General features: G+C 41.4%; 1 protein-coding gene across 1 annotated transcript; it reads right to left on the reverse strand.

Moving 5' to 3' along the window:
• Positions 1 to 1627: 1627 nt before the first annotated feature.
• On the reverse strand, positions 1628 to 27776 carry kitlg (KIT ligand). The gene is made up of 10 exons (XM_022746291.1): positions 27489 to 27776; positions 9921 to 10031; positions 9303 to 9359; positions 8848 to 9000; positions 8579 to 8756; positions 6605 to 6658; positions 5428 to 5531; positions 5030 to 5136; positions 3839 to 3903; positions 1628 to 3740 (listed from the first exon to the last, which is right to left on the reverse strand). The coding sequence occupies exons 1-9, from the start codon at positions 27501 to 27503 to the stop codon at positions 3882 to 3884; spliced, it is 801 nt and encodes a 266-aa protein (XP_022602012.1). The 5' UTR covers positions 27504 to 27776; the 3' UTR covers positions 1628 to 3740; positions 3839 to 3881.
• Between the last annotated feature and the right edge of the window lie 24 nt (positions 27777 to 27800).

Raw genomic sequence — 27800 nt, forward strand, 5'->3', positions numbered from 1 at the left:
CAGGAACTCCTCTAAGAGAAGTTTGGTTGGTACATTGTCAAGAGATGATGATAAACGGTTTATCATCACGCCCATGAGGTTGTTACGAAATTTATGTGAATACAATCAAAGTAATCAGGATCGTTGATGTCCTGAAGCTTTTCTAAGAACAGGTTTCACTTTAACAAAGCCAGTCTAACTAATGAGCATAATCTACTCAGAAATGGTTTTGGTAGATAGCACAGAGGGATTTTTTTTAGATAGCTATGTTTTCTCAGTTTGAAAATTGGACACAAAGACCGATTACAGCTTAGCAAGTGGGATGTTCGTCCAATCAGGTGTAGTGGGGGTTGACCACAACAAACAGCAGGCTTTGTGAGGTTTATTGTAAATGAATCAAGTAGTGAACAACTGAAATTGTTCAGTGATATACATCTTAATAATTCTGGATTTGTAATAATTCCTTCATGGTTTGTTAAACATAAACCAAAACATTTTTGTTGGGTGCAGCTCTAGGGTCAGGGTTAGTGTTATCCCTTTCAAGGAAAAAGCTTCTCTATCCATGAAATCGTTGAAGTGATATAACAGACTGTTCACACAGGTAAATACACCAGAACTGACAGTAAAAAAGAAAAAATGTTTGAGCAATTTTACCATTCGGTATGTGTAAATTTAAGCTTCTGTGTGTAATCTGTGTGTGTTTATGCTGACTGTGCTAAATGTTGCATAGAAAGAATAACATACTCAAGGTCACACTAAAGTATGAGAGATGTGGAGTGGCCATACACAGAAGGCCAGAGGCCAAGTACATACTCCCTCTGGTGTCCTTGCTTTAATAAAATATGGGCATGAAGTAGATATAAAGAATTTAATTTTATAGTTAAACCCTTCTGGGAGAGCTGGAACCTTCAAGGGAAGTGATGTGATTTACCAGATTTTTAGAAAGGACTTTTTTATTTATTTATATCTTATCAACCTGACACACAACACATCATTCTAGGCCGCTTTTTCCCAAGTTATCCTTGGAGCTCAGTGTAATAAAAGTCATACAATCTGACAACTTAAGAACATGAATCTACCTATAAAAAGCAGTCAAGTGGACACCTGGATGACCTTATAAAGCACATTGTTGAGGCGCACAAGCTTTTCTTGGACACATGTGTTTTGGTATCAGAGTGAAAGGTCTCTAATCTCTTATTACAGGACCTTAGTAAAAATTGCTCCTAATACTTCGATATACTTTAATTTAATTACAGTGTATATTTTAGTTATGTAATTTAGAAAGCGAGAAACAAATACCTTCAATCTAGCGCTAACATATGGCAGACATACTAAACATGACTGTTAATGTGCTTTTTTAAAAAGCAACAGTGTTTGTACTTTTCAAATTGGGACCCCACTGGTTTTACTGGTTTGCCTTTAAATGGCAGCAAACAATGCCGTTTGAAACTTGTAGATTTCTTTTCCCAGAGGCACGTGGGTAATTACTGTCAACCTTAAAGTCTTGCAGTGAAGCAATTCCGCCCAAAGCAAATGTTTTCAAAATGAGTGTGCCCTGGGTTTGATTCCCTGCTAACAGGCCCAGATTGAAAAATCACTCACAGTTGCTTGATAAAAATTCCTGCACGACAACAAAGAAACCAATAAATAACAGTTGGATACGTGTACTTTATTCATATCTCATATATGTTTGTTTACATTTATACAAAAATACAGAATACAGTAGAGTTTTCTCCCAGAATACCAACCGGGCAATAATTACATTTGCTTTTTGGCACCCAGACTTATTTCCTGCCTAGAGCCATCTGATTCACCCGCTGAAGTGGGATGGATTGGATCACTTGAGCCCGAAAGCACTGTTCAGGATGCAGCTCTGCTCACTCTCAGACCACACAAATAACCCCCCACATAGGAACAGTATTTAAGGGCAGTCATTCGCTTGACTAATGCATGAAATTGCTTGGTTTGTGGCATCCATGCATCAGACATACAGACTGTTTTGTGGCTCTTGCATAGACAGGAAAATGGGAGACCATGTTATTTTTTATTTTTTTTCTTCACAGCTTAGACCTGTTGCAGCTCATGATATTCATTGACTATGTATAAAAAGCAACTTTTGACATAGTATACCTTGTTTGTTAGTTTGTTTTGTGGCTAGACTAGCCTGTGTCTCTGTCAGAATACTGGGCACTGCACGTAATAGTCTTCATGTAGAGAAGCAAAAAACCTAAAGATGATCGAAGATAAAGTCTCAGGTCTAAACCGCCATAGATAGAATGTTCCAATATTGTTCAAAAATGCATTTTTGAAAGGATGTAACTGGCTAAAAGCTTTAATAAAACAGTACTTTAATACATCGCTAATTTCAGGTATTCCTATTAAACGTACTGTTGCTTTGGACTATATGGACACCAATGTGGTATACTTTTTCCTAACACAGATTCAGATCTAAACTGCCATAGAGAATATGGCACCAGTAATATGTCGCCATAAACGGAGTGTTCTTCAAAGATGCATTTTGGAATGAATAAAATTATCTTGCAGTTCAACACAACAAACAATACTTTACCACACCAAAGAATTCCAGCTATTGATGCTGAAAGGTACTGTTGCTCTGAACTATATGAACACCAATGTGGTATACTTTTTTTTTTTTTTTTCTCAAACACAGATTCAATTTAGCACAATATACTCTCGTCTCCTATAATAAAAATTCCCAACATATAGTCCCAAATACACATGAAACAAGCAGAGTTACCAGCTGAACTGTTTCCTAAAAGGTTACAAAGGCTAAAATGTAACGCGTGGACAGAAATGTCACAACCACTGCAGATTGTTCCGCCGATAAGTTTTCACATACTGAAGCACTGCTTTTTCCAGGAAATTGTCTTCCAAAAATCATAACTGGGCACAGGTCAAGCCGACTAAACTGTCATAGTTTTGAGTTTATTTAGAAAAAAGAAAAAAAGAAAAAAGAGAGAGAGAGAAATTGGGGATAATATCTGTTGGGTTTCTGTGGTGAGATTATTCTAATCTGCCCTGTAATGATCTCTCCACTTTCTGCTACCACACAGAAACATAGACAGGCTTTTGACATTTACACATGGAGTCAATCACACTAATCAAACAAGGCACAAAACCAAGAATGGACATGGTACAATGTAAGACCACAAACATGATAGAAATACTCAAACTACAAACAGAAACGGATGTTTGTGTCCTGCCACCTCTGTCAGTGTCAGCTAGTCGCAGCAGGGCGGCCTGATGGTAAAGGTCACAGCCAGCGTGCCCTGTTCACACTCCTACCTCTTTAGTGATTGTCATTAATTATCTCAATAAGTCATTCTGTTGCCTCTTTCCCCAAAGAGTTTCATGATGCAGCAAGTTTCTGATGGGACGATTCGCAGGAGCCGGAGAATGCGGTTGAGGGTGGGTGGTGGATGGGTGGGTGTGGGTGCGGTACAGGGTTTGTTTTTTTTTTTTTTCTCTCTGCCAAAAAATCTCACAGTCTTTTTTTTTTTTTCAAAAGCATGGGGGTTGGTTAATGCAGTCTTACAAGAAAGGCAAAGCTTATCCATACGGTAGCAGGCATGATTGAACCAGGAGAAATCTTGGTCATGGTAACAATCGTGAATCTGCCATTGTCAATCTGGAGAGCAGTCGGAAACAGGCCTTTCACCTCTTGAGATCTCACCGTGGAATTCAGCTTCGTGTTTGTTTTTCATCACCTTTGGACACCAACAGGAGAAAAGAATAGAGCCCTGTGGAGGGAGAAGTGCGAGGAGAAGGTTTAGAGCTCAGGGACAGTAAAAAATATTTTCAGATTTTTTTGAGTTTTCTACTATGAAAAATTTCTCACCAATTACGCTGAAGAACATTGAAGGGTAAAAGAATTACACTGTTTAAATGACGTTCAACTTGTTTCTGTAATCAAGCAGAAACAGAAGGATTAGACGCTGTCCTACAACAACAACAACAACAACAACAACAACAACAACAACAAACAAACAACTCATCCAGAGAAGAAGAAATGGCTGGTTTTGGGAGGCTTTCACATGACCAGAGTTAAGCCTCACATTCTGCACCCAGTCAGGTGGGGACCACACATTCGAAGATTTTAGTTTCTAGTAATTGTGCTCCAAGAAAGTCAAGCAGGCTCTGAGGTCAAACCCTTTAAACTTTTATAAACACTCACACCGTGAAAATTCTGCATTTTTCTATTCTCTGTGGCAGGAGCTTCTGTCGCTGCTGAATCCTGTTAAAAGTGGTTGTTCCGGAAAAAATGAATAGCTTTCGGCTGCATTACGCGCTTTGATTCTCATCATGTGAAAGGCAGCACACCATTCCAGAGTCGCCAGTGTTCTTTTTCACTTTGTACGCAGCTGATTGATCAGTGAGGATGGGCTGATGTGTGAGCGGTCCATAGGCTCGCCGTCACGGTTTAACCTCTTGGGGTCAGAAGCCGCCGAGAGTCAATCGCATTTTCTCGCTTTGTTGCTTTGTTTGTGAACTTGCTTCATACATGTAAAGTAAAAGTTATGGCAGGGAAGAAAGAAATGATTCAAGGGGTTCAGTTCAGCTCAGTTCAGTCCTCCCATAAGGACACAGCTTTATGGGTTGTCTGTGCAACATGCTGTACAGTTAAATTTTATTGTTAGATGACAGGGCAAAGTACGTGTTTGGAGGACGTTTGGACTGGATGGGTGGGTCAGCAACACACATCTTTAAGCAGTTTTTGTGCCTAAACCAAACAGCACCACATCCTTAACTGTGTGTTTATTATTGTTACACAGTCAAGCTCCAAAAATGATGGATACTACACTTCCCATAATGCCCACTTCTTTCTAAAAATGTAATTCATCCTCAAGCCTCAAACTGAACAAAGTCCAAGCCTCTGCCTCTGCCTGCAGCCGTTTGGTTCAGAGAAACTCATCGAATGTGAGTGTGAACAGTGAGTTACAGAGAGGGGACTAGTTGCCTGTTGAAATGTTGCACTGACTGTTAGTGAATGTGAAAGACAAAAAAAAAACAAAAAAAACAACAAGCTTACTTTTCTGATGGTTCATCTACTGGAGGTGCAGTCCATTCTGTTCCTGTGAAATGTTCACCTGCTTCAGGATTCTGTTGAGTATCCTCCTCGTTCCTCCGTGACCGGACCTGCAGGGAATCACTTTTAATATCAAAGTACCAGCTGAAATCACCACACAACACAACACAACACAACACAACACAACACAACACATATCAGATCAGATCAGATCAACATCAACACAGGCTGCACAGCATCTGCAGAAATTTCAAAGGCCGCCGCGACGCCCGTTGTAAATTCCACAGAACAAAGCTCTATCTCCCCCGACAGTAAAATAGTGCCACAAGTAAACAGACATATCTCCGGAGCGCCTCAGGAAGTTAACACAGTTTAGTGCCAGGGGTCAAAGGTCAGCTCACCTTCCACACAAGCAGGAATACGAGGGCTAGGAGTGGAATGAAGAGTAAGGAGAGAAGGCTTCGCTCCACCACCTCGGGCAGGAATCTTGCTTCTTTATTTGGGACTAAAAAGAGAAAAAATAATATATTAGTAACAAATTATTATTATAAAAGACTTCAAATACATGTTATGTCTATTATTCCTGATTAATAATGGATTTGATAAAAATGTTGCTGTTCTTAGTATTGGTGTCTTTGTTCATCTAACTTTTAACATCTATGTTTCAATAATTCACTTTCTCTGAGTGCGATCAAACATTTGTCGGCTGATAGCGGGGGATTAAAGACCACCAGAAAAAAAAAAACAAAAACAAAAAAAAAAAACAGCTGTAAATTCCAGCTTGTTGTTTATTTTATCATTTAGCATTTCTTGATTATTGTTGACGTTCTGCTTTTAATGCTGCACAATATACTCAATCATTCGGACGTGACACGGAACAATAAAATGCGAAGTCGCCTGCAGCTGTTGACTATAAACATCAGAGTAAACCACTGATTTTTAAATACAAGGCATTCCAGATTAGCCTTAATGATCCCCTCTAGACATTTCTGTTTTCAATAATAATTTGTTTTTTTTTTTGTTTTAGTTAATTCACCTACTTAAATAAAACATTCCCATTTTTAGCAGATAAATGTGAAATCTGCCTTCTGGTGTCAAACTCTGCACAGACAAACATGCAAGAGAAGTAACAATAAGACGGGGGAAGTTGTTGTATTAAATCAGTTATTTTCCATTTGATGAGACCAACTGCATCATGTGAGCCAACAGGAAGCCGACTTCAGTGCTACTGCTGTGCCAGTTTTACAGTGTGGTACCTACACAGCATTACTGTGTACTGTAATCTGCTACACAAGTAGTGCATCCTCTCAGTTAGGACCAAATGACTGGGACGTCCAGCAACAGAAACACATAAACTTTTGAAAGGGTCTCAACAAGGTGAGTAGCGTACAGACAAGACAAGACATGAGACAGGAGGAATTTGTCCTGCAGAGTGTCATTCATCAAGTGACAGCAGCTCCAGGGAACGGTCCTGCCTTCCTCTCTAACAGTGTGGCAAAATAGTGTAGCGGGCGAAAAAAAGTGTCAGTCTTGAGGTGACACCTGTTTTCTCAGTAACGCTGCGAGTTGCGAACTTACGTGGATTGCAGCCCGTCGGACAGTCTGAGCCTTTACTGCTGGACGTGGGTGATGCTGCAGGAGAAGAAAAGAAAACACACAAAAAAAAAAGAGAGAGAGAGAGATGTGTTGGTGAGTTCGGGGGGTCACAAGAGGAGATGAGCAAAAAAATGAGAAGGATTAAAAAGGGGGAGGGGGTGAGGGGGTGGAGTGTCACTGTCTGATGATGAAAACATTTCATTGTCAGGTGCTAAAAAGTTACCTCAACACTGCCTTTTTTTACCCCCCCCCACCCCCCCCCCCCCACACACACACACACACACACACTCACACACACACAAAAGATCTGATCCGACCACTCCAGCAAAGAAAAGCCAAGCGCTTGGGAAGATTGGAAGATTGCTCTGTAATCAACACGTATACAATCCGGTTTCGGCTCTTTCTTCCTTTTCACATGCGCTGCCTGGGGACATCTTCCCTCAGTCCTGTGACTCAGCCGTGTCTCCACGGGCCATCCAAGCACTGAGACGGTTTTGAGTTTTTTATCTTGCAAAGTTCTTGTGAAGAAATAATGGTTCCTGGATTAAAAGCTTCTCCAAGCGGCCACAAGAGATCTGTCCTAAATAGAGCCCGTTCACAATAGTCCAAAGAGGGTGGCGGCCTTTTCTAATGTTTTTTTTTGTTTTTTCTTACAGTAAAAACACTTAAAACACCGAGAGGAGTCGGTTAACTCCATAAAAATATATATTTTCTCACTCATCATTGGCGGTATAAATACATGCAGGTAATTTGGATTAATTTCCCGAGGTTTTGAGATATCCACATCTGACATTTCACATCTGCAACATACCATGTTATGGCAGCGTGGGGGAATTTGAATGTTGGGCTCGAAGCATTAAAAACAACTTTTTAATTTCATGTGTCTCAACAGAAACAATGTTCTGGTTTCTCTGGATATTCCGGAGCCACAGGGGGTGAACAGATTTTATTGGAACTACTTTTTTCCCCCCCTAAAAATCTGTCGACAGTGACAAACTAAACTTTTGAGCTACTGCTGGTATTAATGTGAAAAAATGTTGAGCAAATGTTCTGAGGACTATCTAAGGTTATCCACACCCTGTAGGATGCACTTTGTTCGCCAAATAAAATGTTGTTGTTGAGGCTTGACCCTTCTCATGAAGCATGAAGAGACAAATCCAAACTCAAGAGTGCTAAATCCAAACACTCCAGGGACTCAATTTCCCTTCACACCTGCAGGTGATCGTGACTCAGCAACGGATAAAGATATCTACATCCTCACCCAGGCTGCAGTCACATCCAGCTCTGCACCAAAGTCCGTTACTAAAGCCTTTAATGCAGCAGTACTGAACTGTACGGCCGCAATTATGCATTAAAAATGACGCCCTAATTAATAATTGTTGACAAATAGCATAAAGATTCCCACAGCTAAATGTCCGAAGTTGCTTTGATTGGCTGGAACCAGCTTCCCTCTGCTGGTTCTGCTTCATAAAGACTTTAATTGATCATTGTTCGATTGACTAAATGTTTCTGCATGAATGTAAAGTATTATTATTTAGAAATTGCTTGTTTTAGGAGATTATTTGAGTAAACATTTTTATTTATTTTTCTTTTCACAATCAACAATGAAAGATTCCCAAAAGAATTTTGTGATAGTCATTAAAATTTATAATTGATGCTGATCTTCATCTTCAACTGCATTGATTTATGCACAAATATTTGAATCTTGCACCTATTGGCCAAATAGTAGAAAGAGCTTTATTTTTTGATAATCGCAGACTGAAAATGATGAGTCATCGACACTGATTCCATTCCCAGATGCACACACACCTACTGTAGTTCACTGACGTTACCTCACACCTCACAGTGATGGTATTTGTCTGCAAAACTAGAACCAGTTAAGTGTCACCAACATGATAAAGTTGCCACAACACTAACAACAAGCAGGCCTAAACACCACATATAATAAATACTTACCTTTTAAATATTCTTCTGTTACTGTGTATGGTGTGGTGGGACAGGGAGGAGGATCACAGTCATCTGAATCTTCTCTATTCTGTGCAGCTATAAGGAAGTCTTTGACAAAGTCAAAGTATCGCGCCGTCTGCCACCTCTCTTCCCTGTAGTGGCACTCAAAATCGTACATGATCGGCTCCTGCAGAGACAAGAACGCATTCAGTGACGAAATGTTTTCCATCGGTTATTTAATGGACACGTTCTGTCGCCCGACCGCGAGACGAACTTACCACAGACCCCATGTTGAGCCGCAGTTCTTGGAGCATTTGGATGAATATGCTAATATCTTTTCTGTTGGATGAAATGTTTCCAAACTTATGCGCTAAATCTTGTAAACTCTCCTCCAAGTAGAAGACGTTTAATTTTACCCAACACATCCCACCCTAGAAGAAGAAGAGCAGAGCGGCGGCACAAAATCAGCAACACCAAAATGTCAAGAAGAATTTACTCAATAAAGTGCATTTCCACCAAAACCCAATAATCCTCAAAGCTGAGACAGATGACACAGTTTTCACACTGAACACTGGCTATAAGGTGAGCTAGCATTTAGCATGAAGGTGTCGCTAAGGAAGAAGATATACCCGCTTGAAAATTAAGAAAATTTAACTGTGAATGTCACACAAATCTGGTCTCTGGTCTGATCACAAACAAAGGATAGACAAAACACCCCCCAACGATATCTTACCTCTTCTTTTGGAATGTAATGTACAGGAATTTTGTAATCTTTAGGAATATTTTGTCTCTGCAAAAGAAAAAATGAGAAGAAAATATTAAATTACAGACAAATCACATTGCAATCCTAAAAATGTTGCAGCACATAAACGTGAGTGTGGAATTAAGAAAACTGCAAACACACATCATAATCCAGATATAAACCAGGTTTGATTTCCTGTCTGTTTTTTTTGTTTTGTCTGCCCTATGTGTTCTCACTCTCACTTTTTGACCTTTGCACATGTTATCTCTGATAATAAAGCAGCTGGTGCCAGGTTTTTGAAATGAATATGAGCCATAGTACTGTATATCCTCCTGGATCCAGAATTGGTTCAGTAGTTGCAGCCATGATTCTGACCTGATATGGATGAAAATGGTGTAACACAGGCGTAATCATCTGATCTGTTGTTGTTTTCTTACTTTTGTGTCTATAATGTGCAAGTATTTGGAATAAATGTTGCACTTTGCAGATTAAATATACAGTATCTGTTGAATACAACAGATATTCATTGTAGCTGAATGTTGTAGCCTGTGAAATCAACTCTATTTTAAAGCTAACTTAATATGTTTTAATTAAAATGAAATCTCTTACCAAAATAGAGAGTCTAGAGATGTCATCTGTCACTGGGTTGACGTCAAATTTACTTGAATGTACCCCAAGCGTGATGAACAGCAGTAAATGGACACAGAGGCGTATCCAAATCTGCAGAGGCAAAAAAGAACATTTTGATAATTAGTCACATCTTATTCAATAGTAATAAAATAAATAACATGAAATAAAAGCACAATTCAATTAATAAAACTGAAGTCTCTATCAGTCTCCCCAAACCCCCAGAGAGTGACATTACAGACACAAAGCAGCCTTTAACGTGAACGTCAGCAATGACACGCTGCGACTTACAGAGACTTTACAGCGAATGTTGAGTGGAGCGCTGCGTTCACTGGCTCGCTGCCTCTGAACGAGGACGCGCCGGGTCACTTGTTTTGACGAGTGAATTATCAGCTTTGTCATGGTTTTTGGGGCAGTCCCTTGGATCCAGCTCATGTCTGTCCTAAATTGCTATGAGTCTGAAGTCTGAGTAAAAGTCTAATTGGACCTGATGGAACCAATCGGAGACACAAGAACAACACATGGAGAATCCGCGGGCATTCGAATTACTTATTGGCACTCACGCTGGGCCTCTGAAATTCTTCTCAGTCAGAGGCAATTGAATATGTGGGTTTTTAAATACATGTTTATGCTCTGTTTAAGAGAATTGATACCACAAGAAAAGAAATGCCGCTGCTCCAAAAGAGAAACTTTAGACTCCTGTAGCGCTGACACGGACCAATGGAAGTGTTGAATGTACCAGTTAAGAGACAATAGGCTGTCTTCACAGCACACATTTAGACTTGTCACAGCAAGAAAAAAACAAGTGGTTACCATGACTGTCTTCCATGCAAAAGTAATTATTATTAGTAATTCTTAATCAAAGTATTCCTGGGTCTGTTTTTGGTCAGGTGTAATTACACTGCTATGCATCTAAGGGCCACTAGGGAAAGACCCAACTGGGGAAATTAAAGTAAAAATGCAAATTGGATTAAATTTACATTACAATACATTAAAGGCCCCATGTTTTACACTTATCCTGTGTTTATTTCAAGTGTTGATTCATAAGAAGATATATTAGTGGTTTTAAGTAGCAAAAACCATCTCAGTGTAGTTTTACATCTCCTCTCTCAGGCTTCTCTCTGGAGCTCTAGTAACAACAGGTCAGTGAGCCAATCAGAAAAGAGGAGCCTCTGAAGCTCTCTTCTGATTGGCTGACTGTTTTCTGAGTGATCCAATAAAAATAGAGCAGATTTCAGGTAAAACACTCAGAGAAACCAAATCCTGCAAGGTTGGATGGTGGGTCCAGGTGGGCGGGGCTTGGTGACTGCTTTGTTGTGACATCACAAAGTTCCAGAAGTCCTGACGGCTGGTTTTAAGGCTCAGTTTCTGAATACAGGCTGTGTGCATTTCTCTGTGGACTGAGGCTTTGATACTTTCACAGTATTAATATAGAACCTAGACCTGATCAATAATCACACTACACATGGACACAGACCTTTATACTATATGGGACCTTTAATGAACAAAAGAATGAAAGAATGAATGAATTGAGTAGTGTTAATAATGACAATCTGACAACAACAACCAGGAAACATTATTCTTGAAATGAACAGAGGCTCCTTTCACACACATGACTGGGACTTTTTTGAAAATGACAAACTATAATCTTTTAATCCTTCTTTAAACGGCCTGAGCAGCACTTTTTGGACCTCCAGCGACATCATCAGGTGCTATCTTGAATCTGGCCATCAGCCAACTTTTAGTTGCTGTGAGGAAGACAAATCTTTGGCTGTCATGCATGACCAGTTGATGCTGCAGTGACACGCAGGGAAAGTGATTCAACGCTATCAAAACATCATCACGTTGTTTACGTTGGGTGAAGCCGCGATGCAACTATTTTCTGACGGTTGGGTTTCATTTTGAAAAATATCAGATATCATCTTGATCTGAATGTCAAGACCTGTATGTGCAGTAATCTGATAGACTTTGTTCCATCACCATGACATGTAGTGGTGTAAAGAAACCCTGAGTGTCAGCGGCATTGCTAAATAGCAGATGCATTGATCTGTCTACAACTCTTTAAACTGATGTCTTAGTAAGGATGAGGTCAGTCATGTTTCTTATGCTGCTAGGTGCATAGAAACGCTGGAATAGTTACACTTCAATCAAAGTCTATCTTATAAGCTGTGATAATTAATGAGTATCTTTGATGACAATCCTTTTTTGCCTTTTGACCAAAGGTAGCAATACGGAGCAATGTTGTTTTACTTGTTTGGTTAGATTCATGCATGTGTTGTGCATGAGGACAAAACTGCACAACCATGCAGGCAGCGTGCTTCCCGCCGTCAGCTGCATGCTATTTCATTGACACAGATACACACAATGTTTTTTAAGTAAGGAACACTGAAAGTAAGCGCAACTTTTGTTTACAAGGAAACTACAAGGAAGTTCTTTCCCATGGCTGCTTGCAGGCCTGTGATCTCATCCTTTAGATTCTTAATGGAGCTGTATTTGTACATTAACAGTTGTCATTCATTTGGCTGACCTCCTATCACTTTTCTGTGCTAATCTGATTATATTACACAACATACCCACAGTGCTCCTCTTAATGGAGTTCAGGGCCAGCTGGAGCCCAACCCAAAAACATTTCAGCAACCTTGAGAGTGAACCTCCTCTTTAGTGAATAAAGCGTTTCACAAATGGGGAGGGATAAAAAGATCATGGTGAGAGCCGAGCCATGTCTAATCTTCAGGCACTTCAACCAGTACAACAGGATTTTGCTCTGTAGTTTATTTAAGCACAAGGGGTTTCATGAGCATGCTTGCTGTTTTTTTTTTTTTTGATTCAGATCAGTCATTTCAAATCTTCAAGGGAGGCTCCACCACTCTAATTCTTCCCGTTGCTTCATATTTATCAAACAGAGCCACAACAGGAAGAGAATGGAACAATGATCCATCAACAGCAGGAAAGGCCGAAGGAAAAGCACCATGTAAAGGGCAGATGGGATGTAATTCAATTCCGCCTGGCTTCTACTGCTAGCCAAAACTAATTGTCTTTAAATGACAGGGGACCGGCACGATAAGCCAGCAATCTTTTTAGGGAGAGATTAGCAAAAGGCAAAAGTGTTGGACATCTTGTAATTCATCAGTTCTGCCTCAGCCCTCTGCATGTCATGAACCACATTTTGCACAGGAGAATAACAATGAATGAAATCAGAGATGCCCCAGATAAGGTCAGGGACTTTTTCTTTGAAACTTGTACGTAATAAAAACACACACAAAAAATGCAAATATTAGACAAAATCAACAATAGTATCTTTGTGGGTGGGGTAACTTGAGCTAAAGGAAAAAAAAAAGTTTTTGTACAATCTTCCAGACGTGGCAAAAGACCAAAGTTACAAACATTCTCAAGTGATGCGCCAGTTTACTCACAGTTCTGAGGTTATATTAAACCCCCTGCAAATAGTTTTGATATTATCTCTCCCTCAGATGCACGTCAGTGTTTCACACTTCCACTGACTGAATGAGAAAAAAGCAAATCGAGCCGTTTTTGCCAAGACTGAGCCGCCTGCTTCAGCAGGAGCTGACTCTGCTTTCACTCTCCATGTAATCTGACACATATCTACATTTACTCATTTGGCAGACCTTTGGTGTAAATAGCAAGTGCTACATCTATTCAACAAGTGCAAGGAGATCAGGTAAAGGAAGTGCATACGAGAACATCCTGGCCTGAGATTGCCTCGTGCGCAGGGACGATAATGCCCGACAACATTCCTTGGAGGAACGCAGTGGCCGAGAAGGAGCGTAAGGCTGAATGATTGAGTTCAAGTAGACGGGAGCAGACCCAGAAGTCACTCTGAAGGCAAGGATTAGTGACTTGAATCAGATTCGGGTGGCCGAGGACGTCAATGAGCAGCGGAGCGACGTATGCTCTTTTTACTAAGGGGTGTCAGCAGCATTGTAGTCAAGCAGGCAGGGAAACACTCAAAGACAGGAGTCAGGCAAACAAAAGTCTACAGACCTGGCAATGAGCACATAAACAATCTGACAGTTGGTGAGTAGAAACAGGGGGGTAGAGTACTGTATATATACAGAAGGGATAATTACGTAAATGGGAACACATTTGTGCAGAGGCTGAGCGGCCAGCAGGCGGGACAACCGGGCAGAGGGGAGGGGCCGGGTCTGAAATGACATGAGAGTTTAGTGAAAATGAAAACATGGAACTGGCAGAAATACCAGATGGGACGAGAACCGTGACGGCCCCAAGCTACAACATGAGACCAGCACTGTTGACATTTATTTCATATCTCTATTGACACTTTCACTGGATCTGGTTTCGATGAATGGGAAAGTCTCTCAACACCTCATCACTACTCTGTGTTACTCCTGCAAAGTTTGTTTAAAGGGTGAGTTCAGGGAGTAAAGTAGGTGGTGGCCGCTAACACTTCATGTCAAACAAACATCAGACTGGCTGGAAAACCAGAGCAGACTTAAATCAGGGAAACAAGAAATAAAAATTTTTTTTAGAAGAAATGCCAGTTTGGTTCGGACAGACTCCCGTTCAGAGAGAGAGTCCTGTCATCTGGAAACACAGCTGAAACCAACTAGGACAAAGCCTCGGTTTTACACTGCGAGCACTGCCACTCCCAAACAGCTATGACACATTACGCATCTGGCTCCAAATCATCAGACATTTGTCTTCTCTGTCAATCAATTTCAGTTTGACTAGATTTTCACACAAAAGACACAAAAACCTTCTGCTGACTCAGCGCCTCCTTTCAAATCTTTAGCTATCACAGTATTGATTTGTCTGGGCCACTCCTGTTGGACTTTCTCCCACCGTGTAAAACACCCTGTTCTCATGCTCATGCCACCGTGCTGTCATCTGCAGGGCTATTGATTGGTTCTGTGATGAAGTCTGCTGCTGCTAAGTCGTTCTCGATGCTACCGCTGAGGCTAAAGGTGTGATCAGACTGAAAGTGAAGCAGAGGCGGCGTGACTCCACGGAGAGACCAGTGAATTTGAGTTTGGCTTCAAGGCAGCGAGAACTTAAGAAATGTAACCGCGCAAGAAACTGTAACAACATGAGCGAAAAATCTGCATTCGTCCCGAAGCGGTGTGACTCATGAACTTCCTGGGAAGAAGGGAAAATGGGAGATGTCATGTAAAATCAATTGAATCAGAAATTGTAGGGGGCAGCCGTTGCAACAACCTATCCTGCTCATTAATCTCATTAATCCAGGATGAGCGAAGCTACATTTCTTTCTGTATCTGCATCGAAGATAAAAAAAAAAAAACCAGAGACACGTCACTGATCTCTCCCATTTAAGCGTAAATACCAGTGTTATTGTGTTCAATATCAATCGACAACCTGCTCAACATCTGCCCAGTTAAAATCCACCCATCGGCTGCTCAGTGAGCTTCCAGCTGTGGCAGTGTTCCTGGGCAGTGAGTGAGCTGCATGTGATATTTGTGTAAGCAATATTATGGTGAGATTATGCATTTGTCTGTGACATTTGAAACATTTCACTGAATCCTGAAGATTTAAATGTTATTTCATGGTTTGGCTGGAAAGGCTTTGTAGAGCCTACAGACCTTTTCAATTTATTTTGCTGTTGTAAAATAGCTGTTTTATTGGCTTTTACAAATTGTTTTGGCTGTTAAAATGTGTCTCCAATCAAATTTATCACACCAGACACTGATTCCACTTGTGAAAGCCGCGTCATTTCTGTACGAAGGTGTAGAAACAATTTCATCTAGAATCCCATGGTTTTGGAGGGGTGACTGCTTCGTGCAAAAATGATAATGTTGAGGAATTCCTCAACATCGTCGTTTGTTATATCGGAGCAGCGAGTATGCTTGTAATGGGCGGCTTCCAGGTATGAACGCTAGGCCGGGTTATCGCTGAGAAAAACCATGTGTTCTTAGAAAAAGCAATATTTAGAAGAAAACCTTAATTGCCACCACACATTGGATTAGATAATAAAGGAAACATTCCATCGCTAGCGTGGTTCCTCGTGTTCACGCTGCTACAGCAACATTTACAAGCCCTTGCACAGCACATTATTGTATGCAGTGAATACAACAATGTTGTTTTCATTGTGTTCCACACCATTTGGCCAAGTTTAAATCTTGTCAAGTCAGATTTATTGCCATTGTGCAATGTTATTTTAAACTGATAGATATAGATTACTGTCTTAGATCTCACTAGACTAAGATGATTAATTAGAGCTGCAGCCATTTCAGTTTGGTTTTTACTAAAAAATAAGGTACAGTTACAATGGTTAGAGGATTCTCCACAAAGTAATGTATTTTAATTTATCGTATCTGTCTTAATTCTTCCAGAATATGAAAGTGGACTCTTAGAAAAATATCAGTGTCATTTTTCACCCATACAAAATGTAGCTCATAACTCGGAGGCCGTATTATTATTTAAATAAATGTACCTCCTCACATATACCACATACTTTGATAAATCCAAGACGCGAAGTGGAACTATTATTCCGATCTTATCGCGAGCTGCTTTCAACGAGGAAAAAGATGGGAAAACATCTTGATTAAATAACTCCCATGCAAAAACAAACAGATCTTGTTTCTACAAGTTCCAAGAATGCTTATCGACTCCCAACACACAGTTTGGGGCCAAACATATCAATAAACAGCAGGCTTCAGTGAGAAAAAAGGGGGAGATGACTTCAACTCACTCATTTTGAATGTTTCCCTGACACTTTCTGAGCTGACTTTGTGAGACTGAAAGTCACAAGCCGCACTGACGGGGACATGAAATTATTTCCCATGCTGAAAATAGTCCTTGTAATTGTCCGGTGCACTGAAAATAATGTCGCCGCTGTGTCTGAAATACAGTAAATCAACCACTTTTTATTCGGCAGGAGCAGCTGATATCAGGCCAAAAGAGCTGAGTGGTCAGGTGCAGCCCCTCTTCTCCATCATTGTCAGGTGCATTACGGCTCTCGAAGGCCTGCGAGCCTGCTCTCCATCATCATATTGATGCCGAGAGTGATTATCCCCCCCGTGTCATTTTTCACCACCACTTTGAACCTGAGGCATCATTAGCTGAACAGGCTCTCCAGACCGGCCTCGTGGTCCTCTTAACCACATAATCTCATAAAAGCAGAACACAGGACCTTGCATGACATTAGCTCCAACCATAGCAACATGCAGCCTGTTTTGTCAGAGCGGTGGTGGATATTTTATCCTTCTGCCTAGATCATTGTTTTGAATTTTGAACACCATGTGATGTAAGTTCCCATGTTTCATAATGAGGATTAAAACAGGGCAGATGATTTAGTCTGCGCAAAGAAAAATGCCAGGCTGCTGTTGTCCAGATGTTCCCAGAGTTGATCCAGGCTAAGGGTAACCGAGGGGTTTCAAAATAACGTGTCATTCAGAAGTTTGTTTTTTGCCCTTTTGATCAGGTGTTTTGTTTCTGTGGAGATTTTTCAGGAAAAACAAAACAAAAAAAGACTTGTAAGTGTGTATTGGCAGGTAAGCCTTCAGTGTTTAGCCTTCCCACTCTGTTCCCAGCCACAAGCTAATCCCAACTGAAAAACAATGAATTACAATATTTGTTACTCATGACAATGTTTATATTACGCACTCATTTCCTACATGGTGCCAATATTTCCCATTGCTTCATGCCGTTTACTGACTGGAGAGAAAAAAAAAATTCATGATTCCTCCTCTCCCACACCACACTGCGAGGAATCATCAGGTCAGAGGTCACCAAGATGAACCTTATGCACATTCACGTCAAAATTTAACATCTCAGTGAATAAACTGCACACTATTAAAATATGATTTCTTTCATGTACACTCAGAGCGGCAGAGAGGCTAAAACAACACAAAGCCTCGACACAAAAACTGGATGTGCTCTGGATTTTCAAGCGGCTAGAGCTCACTTATTCCATGTGTAAATCAAATTAGTATCTAATGTTCAGTCTGCTGCCGCTGCCGCTGCTGCTGAGGAGCACTTACAGCAAGCTGGCACCAACAAAACAGACTTCAAGGTAACAGACAGGAGCCTGGCAATTGCAAGGACATTTATGGAAACTGGTTGTGTAAAAAAGGCTTAAGAGGCACTTGTCTGACAAGTCTGCGTGTTTCTTGGCAGTAAAAAACTGTTGCAGTCTTTGGTATTGTCTCTGGATAATGGTGATTAGTGTGTAATAGGAAAACAAAACACAGTTCAGTGACCTTTCAGAGGCTTTCAGACGGCATTAAAGGTCCCATATTGTGTAAAGTGAGATTTCCATGTCTTTTTTTCCGATTATAAAACAGATCTACATTGTTAGTACATTAATACTGTGACAGTATCAAAGCGCTCAGTCCACAGAGAAATGCACACAGCCTGTATTCAGAAACTGAGCCTTAAAACCAGCCGTCAGGACTTCTGGAACTTTGTGATGTCGCAACAACAAAGCGGTCACCGCTCTCAGCCACGCCCCACGCACAGCCCACCTGGAGACCACCATCCACAGCTTGCCACTGAGAAATAAGGATTCACGGAACAATTTTTTTCCTCTCCAGATACCACCCTGGGAAAAAAGCACTGATTTCATACCATCGCTCTCTTTTATCCCAAATTTACGACCCTCACTTGTTATAGCAAGAAAAACAGGTGAAACATATTTATTTAACGATGGCTCCGTTCCATTAAGTGTCCCCGTAGTAAGCCAACTTGCACGATACAAGGACCGTGGAAGTAACTCACTTAAATGGAATGCAGTCATTTTATAATGTTATCAATCACACATGTGCTAATCACACATTCCCTGCTATGACAAGCCAAAATCATACGCTTCCGAGCTTTATAAATTTTATGACATCGATGCTGGTGGGTTTTCCTGACAGCTGCGCGGTGCAAAAAAAAAACCAAAAAAACAATGGCGTTAAAACTCATGCAACAAGAAGGAGTCATGGTGGAGAGGAAGAAAGCGTGGATTCATCTTATGACGACAGTGCTGGTTGTAAATGTCTTCAGCAATTTGCTTAAACCTCTTCCTACGAAAGGATGGCTGAAATTCCAGGAATGCCATGTACGCACGACTGTCACTGCTCCCCGTCGGTTGCTGACGGTAACTCTGTTATAATAACATTACCGCAGGCTTGGCAGTTATTATTTCATTATTATTCTTGCGCTAAATGCAAATAGTGGTTAGTGGTCGAGTGGAGCTTTTGCACACCTGAGTCACATGCATGCCTTTTTCCTACACTGTGCTCACCTTCTTCTTTTTTTTTGCACACAGAATATTGATCAGGAAGCGTCAGGGGAATTGATAAAGATAACGTCATAAATATGATGAATGAGACGATAGTAGAGTCTAACTTAGGGCAGAAAGAGTGTCTCTGATGATGGCACTTGTACAGTGAGACACTGAATGACTTCTAACGGCATCACACAGGGAGGTGACTTCTGCTGGTCACCTTCGACGCAGGTCTGATGACATTGCCGACAGCTGAGCGGACAGAGGCCGAGACCCTGCGGCCTGAGATGAATTAAACCACTTACTGGCACTGGCGCTAGCAGCAACAAGCACGCTGCCACACGTAGCTATAGATAGCTGTAAATTTGAAGGCAGCAGCACTGAACAACAAAGAAATGTCTCATTTAAAACAACATGAAAACATTTTGTTTTTGTTGTGCTTTTTGTTTTAACGGAGCATATGCTGCAGAGAAAAACAAGAAACAGACAAACCTTTGCAAACGCAATGAGAAAAGATCTCACTATGGCTTTGGTGGAAATTAGCGAGAACACCCGCTGTGTTAAACAAAGGGTTTGAGAGATTAGTGTGTACCAAATGTTGTTGCCTTTTAACCAAATATTATCAAAGTGTCAGTGAGCTGGAGAGAATTAGAGGCTTTAAAGCTGGAAACAGAAATAAAAAATGTAGCAGAGGGAACAATGGGAACAGAATCTCGAGGTGCTGTTTTCAGGGACATACGAGAGATTCCTGCTTCCTCTTTCGGCTCGATGAGATCTTGTTATTCCGTTATTTCCTGAGAGGAACATCTCCAGACATGTGTTGTTAGAGATGGAGCAGTGGCTTTAACCAGATTACCGTCACTGAGACTCGTCCTGACAACCTGACGTGTAATCGAAGAATTGGTTATGTCGTTATGTCGACTCGCTGGGTGCACAATTACTTTTTTTATTTTTTTTATCACTGCTTTGTTCACTCATGAGTGAACCCAGTCATAATTTACCCACAAATGAATCCCTGCGTCTTTCAGAGGATGTGTTGACTTGAGCTACTAATGCTTTGATTGCAAATCAAAAATCTAATCTTGCCAGAGAGCATATTTGAAAGTGAGGGCGGGGGGGTGAAGATAAAATGCATCTGATGACTCAGCGCTCTCTCTTACTTTCCTTGGAAGGGAAAAGCAGTATTTTATGATCTCCTTACAGTCCCATTATATAGCTACATCAGTTTCTGTGTCAACAAATAGCTGCAAAGACGGGTCTGGTTAATATACACAAACTGCAGGGAGCGGGAAACGGGACAAGGAAGGAAAGCCGAGTTGTGCAACTGCTTTTTACCAGATTCCCTTACGGATATCCTGCCAAGTTTTTACCCTCACGAGTTCTCATCCACAGCTCGGCTATGTTTCCACTGTCTCAAATTTGCACTCTTCTTCTCTTATTCTTTCATCAGACGATTTCTGCTTTAAATCACAACATTTTCCAATCTTGGCTTGTTATTAGCTGAAATGTGACTTTTGAGAACTTTGGCTTCATTTGTCATAATAAAAAAAAAAAGAAAATGGTTTTGTAGAAAAACACATTCCTAAAAGTAATGTATTGAAAAAGCTACTGTGAGAGTTTCATGCACTGTAAAAAAAAAAAAAAAGAAAAAAAAAGAAAAAAGGAAAACAGCAGAGGAGCAGAAGGTTTCTTTTTGCCAGTGTTCAGGAAATAACATTTCAAATTCACAAGAGCAGTCACACCAAAATCCCCAAAAAATTGCACATAGCAACCCTTGAACCCATGAGGAACCGTTTTAGTTGACTGCACAACATGTTGCGTACTGCTCAAAGCAATGTGGTTATGACAACGACAAAAAAGACAGAACCTCATATACACCTCTATGATGTTCCTTGAAGAGCGGAGATGACTAACACACTTGCTAATTTCTTTATTAAGTGTTATATGTGGCGTTTCATCCGAGCGTGAGGAAGAGCAGATCATGTGGAAACTGCAATTTCCTAGCAAGCAGATGCACTAATTGGCATGAAGATTTCTGTGAACATGATTCAAATCAAACTCATCTAAATGCCCCCCAGCTCCGGCAGCGATTGCTCAGTCGGATGTACGCTGGGATTGCTCAGCGGGGGCGGGGGACTCTGTGCTTGTAAAAAATATCCAGAGGTCCTGCGTGCGAACGAGACGTCGAGCTTCCGATAATTCTGTGAGGTTAAGGCGACGCGCCAATCACGCGGACACGAGGTGTTTAGAAAAACAAAGAGCCTGAGCGCACGACACATGCAGCACAATCACAGGACGACGACGGTGATAATTCAACTAGACGGTACAATCGTCCACCGATCACGTCAAAAAAAATTCACTTTAGATGTCATCGGCTCCATCAGATGATGTGTCTTCACTTATTGTGTGATTCTGCCCCACCCCCACCCCCACCACATGAAACAAACCACCTATCAGAGCTACTCACCCTTCAACTAAACCTCAAATCACTGGAGATGTGGTTTGACTCTTTCAAATATTCTCCAGACAGAGAGATGAGAATGTAAAGAGGGTCATTATAAAGCAGCCCTGCAGGTCCAGAGCTGCTTCACACTGTGTCTCTTGGCCGAAGCGGGAACCACAAAGAACAACACTTTCACACGTGTGTGTGTGTGTGTGTGTTTCGTGCCACTTGAGAACACCGCAGAGGAGAATATTTAAATGAACCCCTGATGCACCTGCTGAAGTGGTTGCCAGGTTGGTAACATTAGCAGCTGCGGTCTCTGCACTCGCCATGAGTCAATCAAGTTCCCTCAGGAAGAAGAGAAATGTACCATATAGTGAAAGTGCAGTAAATTGGAGCTGATTTGGAGCATTGGAGATTTCCTTCATGAAATATGATTTAGAAAAAGCTGCAGTAAATTGTTTTTTGTGAACAGGAAAGGAACCAAAACATCAATTCAGAATTAGGGAGAGTCTGTGTTGCCTACAGATAATCATTTTCATTATTTTATAATAATTTGTTGATTTATTTTTTTTACAAGGGATCTATAAAAGTAGTTGAAAATAGCCATAACAATATCCCAGGTCCCACAGCGACCATCAGACCTACAGTCTAAAACCAAAAGATATTAAATTTAAAATGACATTAAACAGAGAAAACCAGAAAATCCCATTTGAGAAGCTGGAGCCAGTAATGGTTTGGTTTTTTTTTTTTCTTGATAAATATCCTGTGTTCATTGTGCTTTTAAATCTTATTATATACAGTAATAAAGTGTTTAAAGGGCACTCCATGTTGAGAAAGTGACTGACATTTAACGCACTCAGAAATCGTGAAGATGCAACGCCACAGGTGGAGCAGAAACACACACTCTGACCACAATGCATCACTGTGGATTCTGGTTGGCACTTCCTGCCTGCCCACAGAACAGACCCACCAGCCTGGCTCCGGTCGAGTACCGTGCATCCATGTGACAGTGATTTCCCGACTAATGTTCTGATTCACATGACAACCCACTCACTGTCTCTTTTGTGCGGAGACGAGCCCGAACACCCAGGCCTAATAGATCTGTGAACCCATCCAACTGGGATCATTTCACGCTCGCACGTCAGGTTGGGAAAAAAAAAAGAAAGAAAGAAAGAAAAGAAAGTGCAGTGGAGTTTGTGTTGGCAACACTCGCTTTACCTCATCCGACACCTTTCTGAGGACGACTTCAAGGTGAGTTCACAGGGGTCACAGAGATAGACGCCGTGATTTCCGAGTAGGAATATTTGCTGCCTGCAGATTTCCTGTGAAATCCTCTCACGTGCCGACACGCCTGCTGTAAAGGCAGGGTGAAGGTAAAACCGGGCACGCACTCCAAACGACTGCAGACGGGCTCTTCTCCGGATCAGAGACAGCACAATAAATATCCTCTTGCTGTAGAAATAAGGCATCAAACGCTCAGACATGAGGCCCGGGCTCTGAAGAAAATCCAGTAACTCAAACCATGTTTTCTTTGTTGCTTTTATGGATTTTGCGTGCTTTACAGCCCCCCCCCCCCACGGGGCGAGAGCCAGTATTTAAGACTGTGACTGCACAAAAGGCTTTATATCAAATTATGATTCTTTCTGCCAATACGTGACACTATAGGTGGAGCATGAGTTTGCAAAGTGACTCTGTGAACGCTGTGAACTTCCCTGACTATTGATCTTCCTTTAATGTTTAACAGAGGTTGAGAAAATATATGTTTTTACAGTGCTTATATACAAGACTTAACATTACTTCTTGTTTCCTCCGTTGCAGCAGGACGGTGCGAATGAAGCAAGATTTCTGTGTCAGGAGATCAAACCTCAGCTTTGTGTGCAGAGAACGAGGAAGCTCTTAATTCACTTTTCCATAACGGTGCCGAACTGTGCAGGCTTTGTCATCCACAACATCCCTGTTGGCTATTTTCCCTTTTTCATTAGAGACAAGACATTAAAATTTTCTTTGGATGAAAATCTGCTGTTGGAAGCGTGATTTTAGCATTTGGTCGAGATCTAAAACTTATGTGAGTCTGAACGTCAACCTCAGCAACATTCCAGCAATATTTTATTATAATAAACTAATATGAAGCTATTAAGACTGTTAAGGATTCGCACTCTGACTCCCCAGGACGCATGAAGACATAAATCACATAACCAAAGCAAATTTTATTTTAGTTTTACCAATACCATGTGACCCTGGAGATCAATGTGACTGAACCTCTTCAACCCGCACGACCTTTGTTGCCAGTCATCACATGGTTAATCCTCCCGCAGAGCTTGAACTGAAAGTCTAACGTCTCCAGGATTTTCACACGTCAAGCTGAGACATCTACTTGTCATTTAAATAAACGTTGCAGTCGTGAATCAAATCTAATATTTGGATCATTAGGCGCACGTTAAGATTCAAGCAGGTTACGACCTGACGCACGGTTAACGCTGCAGGAATGGATCTCATGCAAAAAAAAAAACACAAAGTGAGTAACTTGTGAAAAGATTAGCAGTCAGGCATGAGACGTATGAGTCACAGGGTCCACTTGATATGCAGCACTGACAAACAGGACATTCATCACTGATGCGAGCTGCTGATATCTTCTGTTGACAATGAGAGAACGTCACTATTAACTGTCAGTTTCAGGGAATTTAAATTTTTTGTACAGGGCTCCAGTCAGGCAACATGAATCCCCTGTGGGAGCTGATGTTCACAGGTCTGTCAGGAAATATTAACCAGGGCAATGTTAAATGAACTGAACATTGTTTTAATGTGGCTTTTAAGTTAAGAAGATCCACCTTAAATAAACTAAAATCATTTGCATGCCCTGCAGTGGATGAGCTTACATGACACAGCTTAATAGCTGTAATTTCACGTTTTCCTGCTGTGTAATGTAATCCCATCGTTACACTGTTAAAACAAATCATCAACCTGAGCCTTGAATGGCAGATTTAAACCTTCATTGCACACACTTCATAATCAGACTTGCCATAACTAATTCATTCAGCTGTGAGAGTGTAAATTCTGACACATCAACACCCTGCTTTGCCACAACGCCTCTTTCCTGCATGCGTCCCAGTGCATGTGACATAATAAATCTAATGATTGTTTCTTTCCCTTGCAGCCTGCGACCGATACCTGCACACTTCAAAACCTCAGACAGATATTTCTGAGACAGCAGTTAAAAAACAATGATCTAGTTCACTCGGGGGATCGTGGTGTTGGGAGGCTCTCGGCGTGTCAGAGGCCACAGCGACTCGGCAGAAGCAAACTGAACCACCATTATGCAAGCAGCAGGCGATCTGTGGATTTACAGCTCGGCTCCTCTGGCCGGACCATGTGTGCACCTAAATCATCCCATGGGTTCCAAAACAAGTCTCACTTCACCTGCCCACTGTCTCCTTCCATTTCGGGATGTGAAAATGTGTAACCTGGGTAAAAACGGCTGAGCCAATCAACAAGCAGTGAGCTGTGTAAATCATTGCATTGATCTGACCCCCTGAGGAGGAGCAGAGCAGCGGAGGAGGAGATGTCATGAATGTCACTATATCTTGGAGTACTGCAACTAAATCAGCTGTAAATAATGCTCATTATGTGGGTCTCTTGTTCAGGAGGGACGGGGGGGGGGGCACCACATGTGGTGTTTCTCTTAAAACATCACACAGACCCCGGGCAAATGGTTTCTCCAACACCGCGCACACAGGCATCAGAAAACTAGTGCTCCCTACTGGTGCCAAATGTTCTGTGGAGGTGTGAAAGTCTAGACATGCTCTCCCACTTTCTCTCTCTCTCTCTCTCTCTCTCTCTCACACACACACACACACACACACACACAGTCATACATACACCTCGTGTGCTTGTCTACAGACTCTGGTGAACAATCACCTCCATTAGAGTCGACATTTATTTTCCTGGTTTTAGCCCTTTACAAACACCAAACATAACACAATCATCATGTCTTGACAAATGCACAATTCTAAGCCTCACTGGAAACATGAGAGGGCTAAATAAGCAGCAGTGCATCCCTGAGGAAAACTATTAATTTTTTTTTCTTCCCATTTTTAGGACAAATTCCAGGCACATGCCATAAAATAACTGGGACAAATCCTCCACATTACGTCCTACATGTGACTACGTGACAGTGGGAAACACAGGGAGCTGTGGCGAGGACAGTAAATAAAAGATGAAAGGTGTGTGATAATGCAACCAGGCACACAGCCCAACTTAACTGTATAACTTAATTAAAAAGCATAAAAGAAACTCTGATTGGGATGTGATTAACAGCAGGGGGGGTGGGATACAGAAATGCCCATCCTTCCTCTGGGAAAACTTCAAAGACTTATTCCCATGCAGAGACTCATATACACACCCTTCCTTTATCAATATTAAAACATTACATATCCTTTTATTTGTATTCAATTATTTATTTATATATTTAATTTGATATGATCATTTAAAAGGAGCTACGTTTCCAAGCAGGGCGAGACAAACTGGCCCAAACCCTGATATGCTGCAGGGTTCACTTCAACAGCCCGGGGGATGTAATGCAGGTTTAACCTGCCTAAATTTAGTTTGCACACCATCTTATGTGCGCGCGCCCGCACACACACACACACACACACACACGCACACACACACACACACATTAAATCAATGTAAACCAGTTTACACATCGCAGACTTCTGCTGCTGTTTAACACGAGTTTTTTTTTTTTTTTAAATAAGAAAAGAAAATGTTTTCAATTAAAAAGACTTTTAAAAATGTGTTCCTGTTCAGAAGTGGTCGGCTGCCCCAAGGTGATCACCTGCTGGCACAGATGGCGCATCAAACCCTCCACACCACTCTGGTGAAGTGTGATTGCTGCTGCTGGAATGCAGAAATGTGAGTAATTTCTAGGAATGCACTCTGGACGCTAAAGTCATGGAAAGGGAAGGTGGGAAAAGAAACCTTTCAGTCGTCAGTTTGTACAGTTTTGGGTCAGCCGTGTCACAGGCCACAGATTACGGTGTCAGGACTTGCAGACACTGAGCCTAAGCCACACACAGATGCCGCTCTCTATGCAAAGCATGCTGAATAACCTGAGGGGAGAGGGGGCTGCCCAAGCTGGCGGGCAGACAGATGAAAAGGTAGATAACTTCTCTGGATGGATAATCATCAGTTACAGGACACAATCTGACAAAGAACCGCGAGATAAAGAGAAGTTAGCTCAAATGAGAAAGGACTGACTGACCTCTCACCATACCTGATTTACAGCATCTTAATTTACATGCTAATGGTTTGTGTCAGATTGGAAAAGGTGAATCAATTATGGTTTAATGATCAATTAGTATAAAAAGGATCAGTTTCACGCAACTACATGTGCTTTTACTCTGATTAGAAGTCGAAGGACAACTGCTCCTGCTCCTCGGCTTCACGGACGTGTGCGTAAAGCTCGTTCTGTCATCTCAGTTCAAATGCAGCAAATAGAATAAAAAAATGAAAGACGTGATAGTTACGCAAGCAAACGGAAGCACTCTGAAGTGCTCAGACTTACGCCGTTAATACAGGTCTACGCGTATTGATCGGGGGGAGTCATTGGGAGGCTGTTCTTCCAACGAAATAAGAAAGACGTGGATGCGGGACAAGCTGCAGAAACTCTGGACAGGTGGAGCATTTCTGAGCTGGAAGTGTATCCAGCTGATCATTACAGTGTGTCTCTAGAAAAGTGCATTCAAGATACAAGATCCGAAAAACGTGGCAAATGTACAACGAGGCTTTCTGGTTATGTCTGAATCACTCGATGCCCTGCATCACGCCACAACGCAAACCGTCTATTTCCTCAAGTAAAAAAAGAAACCAAAAAGAAAAAGAAAAAAGACAAGTCACTTACTTTTGACTTCTTCATATGGAACGACAGGAGTAAATCCAGTGTGTGCGAAAGCCTATTTTATTTTACTTCTACGGGGAGGAAAGGGGTTGTCATCATCTTGTGTGCACATATCCAATGCTTAAGTCAGTAGTATCCAAGCAGAGGAGGAAAAAAAAGCCCCAAAAGAAGAAGAAACACGGCAAAAAACTGGAGATCAAACTTTGAACCGTGGCAGCCTGTAGGCTAACGACGTGTGGCATCTAGCCCATCTATCTACAACATAGATCCAGGCTCGCAGCAGCGGAGAGGGACAGCGCGCAGAGGGAGGGAGTT

This window comes from Seriola dumerili, unplaced genomic scaffold, assembly GCF_002260705.1.
Source record: "Seriola dumerili isolate Sdu_G_001 unplaced genomic scaffold, Sdu_1.0 BDQW01000097.1, whole genome shotgun sequence".
Taxonomy (NCBI): Eukaryota; Metazoa; Chordata; class Actinopteri; order Carangiformes; family Carangidae; genus Seriola; species Seriola dumerili.